The 12,322-nt window shown below is 33.6% G+C and overlaps 4 protein-coding genes across 5 annotated transcripts in view; all 4 read right to left on the reverse strand.

The window, feature by feature from the left end:
• LOC104729220 (cysteine protease RD19A) lies at window positions 3,948-5,755 on the reverse strand. Its single transcript, XM_010448141.1, has 3 exons — window positions 5,230-5,755; window positions 5,022-5,141; window positions 3,948-4,654 (listed from the first exon to the last, which is right to left on the reverse strand). Exons 1-3 carry the CDS (start codon window positions 5,683-5,685, stop codon window positions 4,127-4,129), a joined length of 1,104 nt encoding a protein of 367 aa, XP_010446443.1. The 5' UTR covers window positions 5,686-5,755; the 3' UTR covers window positions 3,948-4,126.
• On the reverse strand, window positions 6,373-8,452 carry LOC104729219 (chromatin remodeling protein SHL). 2 transcript variants are annotated; one of them, XM_010448140.1, is made up of 5 exons: window positions 8,247-8,452; window positions 7,802-8,147; window positions 7,450-7,518; window positions 6,842-6,974; window positions 6,373-6,712 (listed from the first exon to the last, which is right to left on the reverse strand). In XM_010448140.1, the coding sequence occupies exons 1-5, from the start codon at window positions 8,317-8,319 to the stop codon at window positions 6,647-6,649; spliced, it is 687 nt and encodes a 228-aa protein (XP_010446442.1). In that variant the 5' UTR covers window positions 8,320-8,452; the 3' UTR covers window positions 6,373-6,646. The 2 variants fall into 2 exon arrangements, 1 of the variants encoding a protein (XP_010446442.1); XR_758235.1 differs by having other exon boundaries at window positions 6,591-6,712; window positions 6,842-6,954.
• LOC104729217 (bifunctional phosphatase IMPL2, chloroplastic) overlaps window positions 9,118-12,322 on the reverse strand; it is an 8,589-nt gene continuing 5,384 nt past the window's right edge. Inside the window, exon 10 of the mRNA XM_010448138.2 lies at window positions 9,118-9,557. The gene's annotated coding sequence lies outside the window, so the exon portion shown is untranslated. The remainder of the gene's footprint in view (window positions 9,558-12,322) is intronic.
• LOC104729216 (probable receptor-like protein kinase At4g39110) overlaps window positions 10,757-12,322 on the reverse strand; it is a 4,538-nt gene continuing 2,972 nt past the window's right edge. The window contains exon 2 of the mRNA XM_010448137.2: window positions 10,757-11,963. Within this exon, the coding sequence (XP_010446439.1) occupies window positions 10,822-11,963 (1,142 nt within the window). The 3' untranslated portion in view covers window positions 10,757-10,821. The remainder of the gene's footprint in view (window positions 11,964-12,322) is intronic.

The following is a 12,322-nucleotide window of genomic DNA, read 5'->3' on the forward strand; positions in this document are numbered from 1 at the left end:
GAACGTTAAATAATGTTAAAGACTAACAAAAATTGTTGCATAAAAACCAAAAAAAGAAAGGAAAAAGATTATGCTGCGTAAAATACAAATACACTAGTAGTTCTCATAAAAATTGTACTTAATTATTGTATTTTAAAAATAAAATAATGCTTAAAAACAGAATGTTTGACAGAGTTTAACTTTTTTGCAAATTAGTAGAACGTACAAGAGAAAGATTTAATATTTGCACTAAGTCATACAGATATAAAAATATAAAGAAAAAATTTGAATACATACCTTAAACTTAATAGGAAATTTGAAATCCATACTAATTTTTTTAAGTCTTTGAAATATACCTTATGTATTGAACTAAATGACTATTTTGTCCTCAATTACAAATTAATTAAAACTAAATATAATAAAATTAAATTAACCCAATTAAAAAAATTGTTTTTAAAAACATTGTGTAAACTAAATATTCGGAATTTTGCTAAAAATTTTCTTAAAAATGATGAATTAATTTATTATATATAATATTAATCAATAACTAAAAGCTTAAATTAAGATAAAATAAATAAAATATGCCCTTAATTAATAATTAATTAAACGTTAAAAATAAACACAAAATAATTAAAAGTCACTGTTTATAAATTAGATATGGAAAAAGTTAAATAATGATGAAGTAGTTTATTATGAAAAATATTAATTAATAAAGAAAATTAAAATTCAGATAAAGAAACAAAAAGGTGGTTTTATAAAAAATAAACAATACAAAAAAATCACTGTTTAGACAAAATTATTATTATATAAAAATTAAAAATAAAATTATACGAATTATTCTTTTTCTATTTATGTTTAGTAAATGTTTTAGATAATATTAGTTTTAAATAAATATATAATTCACTAATAATTCTTCAAATTTTTTCATTTAATAAAAAAGTTTTGAAAAATAATTATAAATTTTAATTTATTTTGAAAGTTATTAAGTTTCATAAAATAAGAAAAAATTGTGAGCTTTTAGAAAATAAATCAACAGTTCAAAAAAAATCGACTATGTAACAAATCAATTAATAAAAAAACAAATCGACTTTTTTATATAAGTCAACAAAGAAAAAAACATAAATCAGCATGAATAAAATATAAGTCAACAATTTAAAAAGTCAATCATATTAATAAGTCAATTTAAAATGAAATAAGTCTACTAAGACGAAACAAATCGAAGGGAAAAATATATAAGTCAACAAACAAAACAAATAAGTGAACATAAAAAAAAGTCCACTATGTAAAAAAAACAATCAAACAAAAAAAAATTCGACAATTTTAAAATAAATCGATGGAAAAATAAATAAGTCGACAAAAATTAAACTTAAGTCAATATTTCAAAATATCGAACTTATTAATAAATCAATGTAGAATGTAATAAGTCAACAATAAATAAACAAATCAACAGAAAATAAATATAAATCGATGAACAAAAAAATAAGTCATCTGTTAAAAAAATCGACTATGTTATAAATCCACTAGCCATAACATAAGTCAACTGTTTTAATATAAGTCGATGAAGAAGATAATTAAGTCAACAGAAGTCAAAAACAAAACGATTGTTCAAAAAGTCGATATTATAAATAAATCAACATTGATTAAAATAAGTCTAAAACATTGATATATCTATTATAAATTGTATAATCTTGAATTAATTGATTTTAAATAAATTTAAATCTAAATAATATCAACAAAAATATTTAAATTTTTTTTTATTCAAAATTTTAAGATAAAAAATTGATTCATGTAATCATTTTAAACACAATAAATACGTTTTCGTTATAATTTTTATTTATTAAATAATTTATTCTAAATTTAACAATTTTTAAAAGTAATATATTTTTAAAGTTTTTAAATCTAAATTAAGTTTTCACTGTTTTTATTTAATTGTTAAAATTGTTTAATAATAAAGGTATTTCTGTCTATTTTTATTTCAAAATGTATAGTTTTCAAATAATTATAATATTAAGTGTAATTTTCAATTTTTATTTCAAAATGTATAGTTTTCAAATAATTATAATATTAAGTGTAATTTTCAAATTTCTTTTAACAGAAACTCGCCTACGTATTGGGATTTTTTCCGTCATGACATGATATTAATAGTCCAGAAAAATAAATTATACGTTTTTCAGTTTGTTTTTTTAATTAAAAAGAAAAGGTTAAAAATCGCTTTAAAGGGACGGATGAAAAGGATAGAAAAAAATAAGACAAAAGTTCTCCCACGCGCAGCGAAAATTAGAAATCCTAAATTGTTGAAAATAGAGCAAAATCCCTAGACTATATAGCCTGCAGATTTGGGCGCGTGTTGAACCACGCGACATAAAGCGCGTAAGGACACTTCATTTTTGACCGTTTCCATGTAGAGGTAAATGTCGGATATGACCTGGCTGCCAGCTAATTAAAACTGCAGTCCGGTTGAGTTTTTGAAGCAGCACATGCACGTCGTTTTTATTTAATCTCCAAATATATTAATAAAAGGAAAAAAGATGGCTAGCTACATGAAGTATAGGTGAATACATGGCCACACATACCAACTATATTATTGTATACTCAACTACACGAAATATATGTATTACATGACCACATGCATGAACTATATGACGTCATGTGTTCAACACTATAGACATACAATCTGGTACATTGATTGATTAATTCCGGTGAAGACCGGTGTTGACTCCGGCGTTGACCAAATTTTTTTCTAAAATTAAAAATAAAAATAAGAAATTATTATATTAAATCATTTATGGTTTGTATTAATTAAAAAATATTCTATTCAATATCTAAATATTTTTATATATTTCTTAAATATATCTTAAATGTAAAATAGAAAACCCAAACCTTAAAAAAAATTCTAAAAATTAATTTAACATATTGTAATTGTGTAAAAGAGGGTAAAAATGAAAATGTTCATATGTTAAAAGTAAATATTGTGAATTTTTTTGTTGTTGTTTATATGTTAATTCAATATCTAAAGATATTGTTAATATATTTCCTAAATATATCCTAAATGTAATATAGAGAACTCAAACCTTAAAAGAAAATTTCTAAAAAATAATTTAACATATTGTAATTGTGTAAAAGAGAGTAAAAATGAAAATGTTCATATGTTAAAAGTAAATATTGTTAATTTTTTGTTGGTTATATGTTATTTTGAGTTTGTAAATTTTAAAGTAAAGAGTGTCTAAACTTTTTTATAACATTTACCATGCAAAATTTAGAGTAAAGAGTCATATACTCAATCTTTTGCATATTATTTTCTAATGAAAGTAGTTGAATTTGATTTTATTGATTTTGTAGTAATTAAATAATCTGATTATGAGAGATTTATATATATATACATATATATCTTGAAAATAATTATAAATTGTTTTTATATCTTAAAAAATAATTATAAATGATTTTTATTTAACTATTTACTTTAGCTTGAAAAATAAAAAGTAATTAATTATAAGAATGAATATATTAGAGATATATATAAAATATTTGGATATTGAATAGAAAATGTCTTTTAATCATGAAAACCCATAAATAATTTACTATAATAATTTTTTTTTTAATTTAGATTTTTTTAGTGTTGGTCAACGCCGGAGTCAACGTCGGTCTTCGCCGGAGTCAACTGACCGGTGTACTAGATTATATGTCTATGATGTTGACTGCATAACATCATATAGTTCATGCATGTGGTCATGTAATACATATACTTTGTGTAGTTGAGTATACAATACTATACTTGGCATGTGTGACCATGTATTCACCAATACTTCGTGTAGCTAGCTATCTTTTTTCCTTCCTTAATAAAAACATATTTTTATCAAGACATTACACGTAGGCTTTAAAACGTACAAAGGCTCAAATTAACGGCCCAATTTCTATTAAATTAGTCTTAGGCTCAGTCTCTATTAAACTAGTATTAGGCCCATTGAAACTGATCCTTGTTAAAGTAGGCCTATTTTGTTCGATTCAACTCATTACTAATGAACATTGTACGGCTTTGCACAATATAATGCATTTTCTTATTTACAAGCAAGAAGCAGAGAGATAAGATAAGACTTAAGAGTCAGCGCTCACACAAATCACCAAAGTAAATAAAAATCATTGACGATGCTTAATGGGCGTTGGCGGAGACAGTGGCTGAAACGGTGGAGACAAGACTGTCAACGCCACAAATGTTACGGCCTTTGCAGATTTTGTAGAAACCATTCTCACCCCAAGTCTCTCCCCACGAGTTCTTGATGATCCAGTAAGGCTTTTCCTTGAACCTAGCCGGAGCGTAACCAGCCGAGCCATAACCAACCAATAAGACACCGTGGTTGAGCCTCCTGGCGCATATGTAAGGACAAGAGACACCTCCAATGTAAGTCTGCATATAGGCAGCGTTGATGGCAACGGCAAGAGGACCGTTCTTGACAAGGTTAGCAGCAATCTGTTCTTCATCAATGGAGATAACACTGAAGTTGGAGACAGAAGCAACGATCTTGGACTTGTCTAACTTGCAAGTAGGACCGTCCTTCCCAGTGTAAGGATAGTCTTCTTCTTTCATAAGTCCTCCGGTTTTAAGGGTGTACTCAAAAGCGCTGTTCATTAGCCCACCGTTGCAACCAGAGTCGCATGAACCTGCCTCCTCTGGATCACACTGCGTATATAGAGATAATAGCACTTAGTTTAACTTCACAAAGACTTAGTAACAAAATCAGAATTACATAATCATCCGAGAATCTGAATCATAAAATCATATAAACAAAGCAAGCTGAGAGTTTTATCATCTTAATAATCTCAAACTGCGAACCATATGATCAAACATGTATATATATATATATATATATATATATATTAGCACAGGACACAATCAGACTCTAATTTAGACTCTAATCTTGCATAACATATGATCAAACACGTATATATATTAGCACAAGAGACAATTAGACTCTAATTAGATAATAATCTATGAATCCTCAAAATCTAATCCCAAAGTCATGTGAGAAAGAGATAAGACAACAAACCTCGTGATCACAGTCAACGAGCTGTTGTTCGCTAAGGCTGACGAGTTCGCCGGTAGCAAGGAAGTTAGCACCTTCAAGAGCTCCGGTGGCGCTGAAACTCCAACAAGACCCGCACGATCCCTAATTTCATTAATTAATAACCAAATCAGCACCACCACCATCTCTGAGTAAATAACAAAAAACATCAAAATAGAGTAAAGTAATAAACCTGATTCTTGACGGGGGTAACAGCACCACGATCTCTCCAATCAAACTCCTCAGGGAGATTCTCGGTAGGGAGAATAGGAGCCTTGTTAGCATCTTTGGGAAGCTTAAACCCGCCCTTAACCCCTAGATGCTTCTTCTTAAACTCAGCGCGAGTCAGATCTGAGAACTGCGTAACGCCATGACGCGCCGACGGATCTAGCTTCTGATGACGCCTCGCTCGTCTGAGATTGGCTTTGAAAACAGATAACCTATAGTCATGCTCCTCGTTCGAAGCGTAGACTTTGCCGAACTTTTTCTTGAAGAGAGAAAAGTGATCCTCTGAGGACAAAACCTTGGCTTCGTCAACCACTTGACGGATCAACAGATCATCGCCGTCGTTGGCATCGGAAGATGAGACGGATACGATGAAGACAAACACAAGGAAAACAGAGAAATAAAGCTTAAGGCGATGATCCATTTGATATTGTTTTGTGTGATTGATTGAAGAAGGAAGGGAGAGAGAGATTAATATAGAGATAGAAGAACCCTATTGGGGGGGTGAAAGAAGATATACACACGCAACGTGAGTTGTATCTGTGTATGTATAGATAAAATGCTACGTGTCTTTTTCCCTTTGGAGATTAGCTTTCGGTTTCTTTAAAGATAATTTTAAAAAGATATTATTGTTTTATTAATAATAGTCGGAGAAATCGGAAGATATTTATGATTATTTTAGAGGTTACTTATCCAATGGGGAAAAGGCCAGTTAACCAATGATGAACAAACACGTGTCTTGTAATTGAATGGGTATGGGAATAGTGGAAAGGGATAGGTTCAACTTGTTTAACCAGTGCCGTGTTATCTTGTAGAATCCTTCTTTTTTATTCTTTTTCTTTTTATTTCTACCGCTTCTTCGCGACAAAAGGTGCTCTGCAACTGTAAACGTTAGTTGCACTTTTGTCTTCTCTCATCTATTTATCCTTATCTTTTTAATGTTAGGAAACACCGAACGATAACAAAGTGTTGTAGTGTTTCAACCGTTCATTTTAATGTTTGGATAATTGGATTTCAGACTACTGCTGCTATATACAATTACTCGGCTTTGGTCTTTGAATTTGCGTTTAAATTTATTGTAGTAATAAAGAATGCACTAGCCACCGGTCAATGAAGAAACAAACAAATAAGCAACCAACCCCCTCTTTGTTTAGTGTTTATAAACATAACCATTTAACCCAAATTTCATCATATGTGACAAACTAAAATGCAGATGAGAAACCCATAGAGAATATACATGTAATTATACAACAGCCAAGCCAACCACCTAAACCCTCATTCTTAACAAAGAAAAACTAGAGAGAGAGAGATAGAAAACAAACCACCTTTGTAGATTACACAATGATACTCAAACTCACCCGAGATATAGCTTTTACAGGTTTACGTTAACCTGGTCGCTTTGTGTGTTTGTTCTTCGGCTTCGTTACCTCCAGGTTGCGCTTTCCATTCACCTGTTTGTTAGGACCAAACATATCAAAAGCTTTTTTTATTATAGTAACGAGACATATATACTTTGGCTTCAGCAGCATTATATCAGTCCAAGTGCTTATTGCTGTTGGCAGGGAAGCTTCAATAAATACCTTAGCATCTCTGTGTTTAGAAGTTGAATTAGAGTTCTGCAAATCCTGCTCTTGTGGGGAACACTCTTCACAGTAGAAGTGATCGAGCTTTTTAGCTTCCTCTATTGTTGTTCCTATACAAGAAGGATGAAACCTGAGCCAATGTTAGTTTGCTACAACATCAAAGGAAACACACAGAAGACATTCCCAACAAAATCCTCTTTACAAAACCAGTAAAACCTTATAACAGTTCCAAGATCAAAAGATGAATATCTGTTTCAGTGACTCTATTAATTTAACATCATGTCTCATACAACAAGCTAACATGAGTGAAAGACCCAAGCCACAGACCAAGAAGCTGTCTAAAAACCCAAAAACCCAAATCTTAACAGTGACTCTATCAGTAAATTACATTAGGATCCTCACCACAGTTATTACAAGCGTTTCATAAGACTATATACATGAGCAAGGAAGAGCATCACATAAGTAAAAAAGCATGCATTCATCTTAAGCAAACTCAATAGCATATCCACTAGGAGTCATTGAATACACTTAAACCATATGAGCAGTTCCAGGTCGTGTGAGTCAAGAAGACTAAAAAAAAGAGTTCCAAGCAAGTGAACACTTACCACTCAGAACACTCCTCGCATTGAACCATCAAGTCATCAGGGTTGTACGGCATCTCACACTTGCAGAACCTGCCAACAACAAAATCAATTTAGATTGCAAAAGACAACATCTGTGATTCAACTGACTACTTCTCCTTGCAGAAACAACTTCGTGAAACCCTTAGACATACACCAAACAAGATTACAAAATATTTAAGTTATAGAAGAACACTCAATGCATATACACTAAAGTCGCATCTAATATAACTTCCAAAAAAGCTTAGATGCAATCAAACACTTGAATAATCTATAACAGTTCAAATGAATATGGTAACAGAAAGAGAAAGAGAGAGAGAGTATGAGAGACACATACACGGCGACTCGGTCGGGATTAAAGGCGCCGGAAGCGGAATTGTACTCAAAACGACAGAAGAAGTCGTCGTTTCCGACGGAGTCGAGTTTGGTGTAGCTACTGAAAGTGTGGACCTTACACTTGCCTTCGATGGTATCGGCGCTTTGAAAATCCAAGTGGTCGGAGAGGAAAACCTCCTTAGCTCCATGGAACTGTCTCCTCCCTCCGATGGATTCCTCAGGTCGGTAATACCACCTCACTCGAACTTTAGCGTTCGATCCACGCGCGTCCGTCTCGATCGCCTCTACCCTCGCTACGTACGACGCCTTCCCCGCCTCCGACGACCGCATCAACACCGCATCTCCCTCTTTTTTCAACCACACAAACCAAAACCGAAACGATTCGCTTTTGAATATCATATCGCCAAAAGAAAAAAAGGAAGAGAAAGGAAAGAAATCAAACGTACCTTGAATGGTCTTGTTGATGTGTTTGAGTTTATAGGACTTGAGTTGCTTCCTTGGAGCTTTTTGCTTGGGCATCTGAAGACGAAGGTGTGTGATGAAGATGAAGATGAAGCGAAGGGCTTTGTTTTTGTTTGGGGTTTGTGAGTCGCTGCGATTAGTTTTTTTGTTTTCTCATCTCTCACAGTTCACAACAATACAGGTCAGGAAAAATAATCACATGTCTCGCGGAGTACGGTAAGAACAAGTCATATGGAGCGTACGATTGGGTTAAGAATGGCAGGATCGTGAATATAGAGGAGAGCCGGGGAGAATATTGGTAAGGAGGATATCAGATAGTCAATTGACCACGTCAGCTTTTTAAAAGAAGCGCGTGTGAAGTATGCGCCCGCTCCCGCTCCCTCTTTGTCGTGAATCACGTAGATTTTAGCCACGTAAGCAATTACTCATTATGATTTTGTCCTCACTTTGTTTTTTCGGATGTACCAGCCGTATGTTGCATGTTTTTTTTAGATTAACAAGGAATGTTAAGGATTATTTTTTAAAAAAGAATTTAGATTGTTTTCCTATAATGTTTAGATTCTATTCTAATTTCTTCTTGATTGCTTGCCTTAATATTCTAAATTCAATTCTATGTTGCATGTTTTTTTAGATTAACAAGGAATGTTAAGGATTAATTTTTTTAAAAATAATTTAGATTGTTTTCCTTCTATTGAAAAATACTATATTCTTTTAGATTCTATTTTAATTTCTTCTTGATTGCTTGCCTTAATATTCTAAATTCAATTCTATGTTTTATTCATTTATCTATTCGTATGATAACATCCAAAAGGATTTTTCCAACAAATCTACATTAAATTTGCGCAAGAAAAAAAAGAAGACCACAAAAACATTAAAAAAAGAAAATTACAAAGAATATAAAAATCAGATGTGAATGGCTACCCCACACACTGAAGTTTGTGTTTTGAGTACTGGGTTTGGAATAAAGAGCCAAAGTGGGCTTTGTGATAAACTGAGAAAGTGTTTCCTTCGTTTCCTTTTTTACCTAAGCACCAACACAAGGTGAGGAACAATGGTTGCTACTAGAGACTCTACGACAAGGGTAGTTCGAGAAATTCACATTGCTGCTCACAGCAGCAGAAAATGAAGATGAAGATGATTGCCTGTTCTTCTTCTTCCTCTTCTTGTAAACATCATCATCTTCATCCTCATCATCAAAACTTTGGGTTGGTTTCTTGAGATCTTCAAGGCATTTTACATCTGAGATACACACGAATGATCTTGCTTTCCCTGAATAGTACCTTGATAATCCTCTCCTATTTTTTTCACAAAATTCCAATATTAGATCAGTAATCCAGATATTCATTATTCAATAAGAGCCATAATCAGGTGGTTACTTTTTCGGAAGGTTGTTTCTTAGCTCTCCCATGTCAAAAGCCAACCCACTTATGTTTTCCATAGTGACAGAGATAACAAAAACAAAAAACAAACAAAAACTTGGGTCTCTTTTGGCTTTTGTGGGAAAGATTTAAGCTATTCATCTATCTATATATATACACAAGAAGAAAAAATGGAAAGAGAAAAGGAGAAGTCATTTGCTTAATTGAAGGGAATGGTTTCTATTTCTGGGTTAATGTTTTATTTTACTTTCATGGTTCTCTTATTCTTTGACGAATCTGTGACTGACCCTAACCTTTTCTCACCTATACTTCCTCTCCTACAAACACTTGTGAAGAGTTTCAAATCCAAACATTTACGATTATACATAATATTGCAAGGTTTCTCTACCAGGATAAGATGAAAAGCTTAATGTCTATCCATGATTATACCAGGATAAGATGAAATGGTTTCTATGATTATCATTAACAAACAGAGGTCGTCGACCAGACATTAACTAATTCCATTCAATAAGAATCAAAGCTTGAATAACACACATATAACATAGGAGTTCCTTTTCTTAGTATAGCTTGTTAAGGTTGAAATGTGACAGCTTAACTAGAGTTTACACTAGACAACATAATACGAGAATCGGGTACCCATTTTCATTTTTATAAGTACTTTGGAGGACAAACACATTGTTCCCCAGTTTATGTTTAAACACCAACTTTGAGAGGAGTATCATTTGCCAAAAAAGTTACCTAAATTTGTTCTCATCCTTGGTCTGAAACAGATGTACAGACCGTAAAACCAACAACTTCTTAGACTATAAAAAGAGCAATTCTTTAGGAAGATTCACAAACGCTTATTTTTCAATGTGAAGTTTGTATCTGTAGCCTAATATTAACAACTAAAATAAAGGAGGAGGATAAGTAAAGTAAATGCATCAGAGCATTTAGTAGTACACATACATACATATATACATATCCACCCACAGATTACACTTCATACAAAAATATATAAATTTAATAAAATACACACCAAAATATAGAAAATATCACACATCTCCCGGACCACCAAAAAAGAAAACATATATATCACCTTAAAAACTCAAATTTTTCTATTTCAATTACTGTTTATAAGGACAAATTCGTTTTGGTGCATTCTTTTTGCTTTTTAAAATAATTCTCTGTTAGTTTGTTTTCATCTTCCGTTAAGGTTAGCAAACTGAGTAAACATTGCAGTTCCAGAATGTTCATCCACGGCCTGAACCTCGACTGGGCCATTGTTCTCGTCCACTTTAGAAGGAACCGGAACCGGAACAGTAGCTGCTGCATCGGTGGTGGCTGAGGGAGTGATCGGAGATGGAGTAGACACCGGCACCGAGCCAGGTGTCACTGCATTAGGCTTAGCGTTCTCAGTCTCTTCGGCTTTGCCCTGAGTGAATGCCTCTTGAAGCTGAAGAGCATATTCCAAGTTCCATAGAACATCCCCCATTGTTGGCCTATCAACACCATAATCTTCCAAACACTTCTCTGCTGCTTCAGAAAACTTCTTCATCGATTCAGGATTAATCGTTCCAGCCAAATGAGGATCAATGATCTTTTCGAGAAGTCCTTTCCGTTTCCATTGCATAGCCCATTCAGCTAAGTTAACCTGTTCTCTTGGTAGCTGAGGATTGATGGCTGGTCTTGCGCACAGTGCTTCTAGAAGAACGACACCAAAGGAATAAACATCGGATTTGTCAGTAAGCTGCTGTCTTCTAAAGTATTCGGGGTCCAAGTATCCAAAACTTCCTTTCACGGCCGTACTGACATGGTTTTGCCCAAAAGCTACATCTTTAGAAAGACCAAAATCAGCGACCTTAGCAACTAAAGCGTCGTCGAGGAGAATGTTGGTGGATTTGACATCACGGTGGATAATCCCCTGAGCTGTTCCTGTGTGTAAGTAGTGAAGCCCACGTGCAGAACCAATACAGATCTCAAGTCGTTGTTTCCAGGTTAGAGGAGCAAGATTCTTTCCGTACAAGTGGTCCCTGAATGGACCATTGGACATGAACTCATAGACTAAGATCATCTCTGAGTTCTCGTCACAGTACCCAATCAAGGAGACCAAGTGTCTGTGTCTGAGCTTAGAAAGCATCTGGATCTCTGTCTCAAACTCAGTGATTCCTTGTTCAGACTGTGGGTTACCTCGTTTGACAGCGACTTTGGTTCCATCGTCGAGGGTTCCAATGTAGACATTACCGAATCCTCCAACACCGATAATCTGAGAAGCTTCAAAATTCTTTGTGGCTTCTTGAAGTTCTGAAAGGGAAAATANCGGATTTGTCAGTAAGCTGCTGTCTTCTAAAGTATTCGGGGTCCAAGTATCCAAAACTTCCTTTCACGGCCGTACTGACATGGTTTTGCCCAAAAGCTACATCTTTAGAAAGACCAAAATCAGCGACCTTAGCAACTAAAGCGTCGTCGAGGAGAATGTTGGTGGATTTGACATCACGGTGGATAATCCCCTGAGCTGTTCCTGTGTGTAAGTAGTGAAGCCCACGTGCAGATCCAATACAGATCTCAAGTCGTTGTTTCCAGGTTAGAGGAGCAAGATTCTTTCCGTACAAGTGGTCCCTGAATGGACCATTGGACATGAACTCATAGACTAAGATCATCTCTGAGTTCTCGTCACAGTACCCAATCAAGGAGACCAAGTG

Source organism: Camelina sativa, chromosome 12, assembly GCF_000633955.1.
Source record: "Camelina sativa cultivar DH55 chromosome 12, Cs, whole genome shotgun sequence".
NCBI lineage: Eukaryota > Viridiplantae > Streptophyta > Magnoliopsida > Brassicales > Brassicaceae > Camelina > Camelina sativa.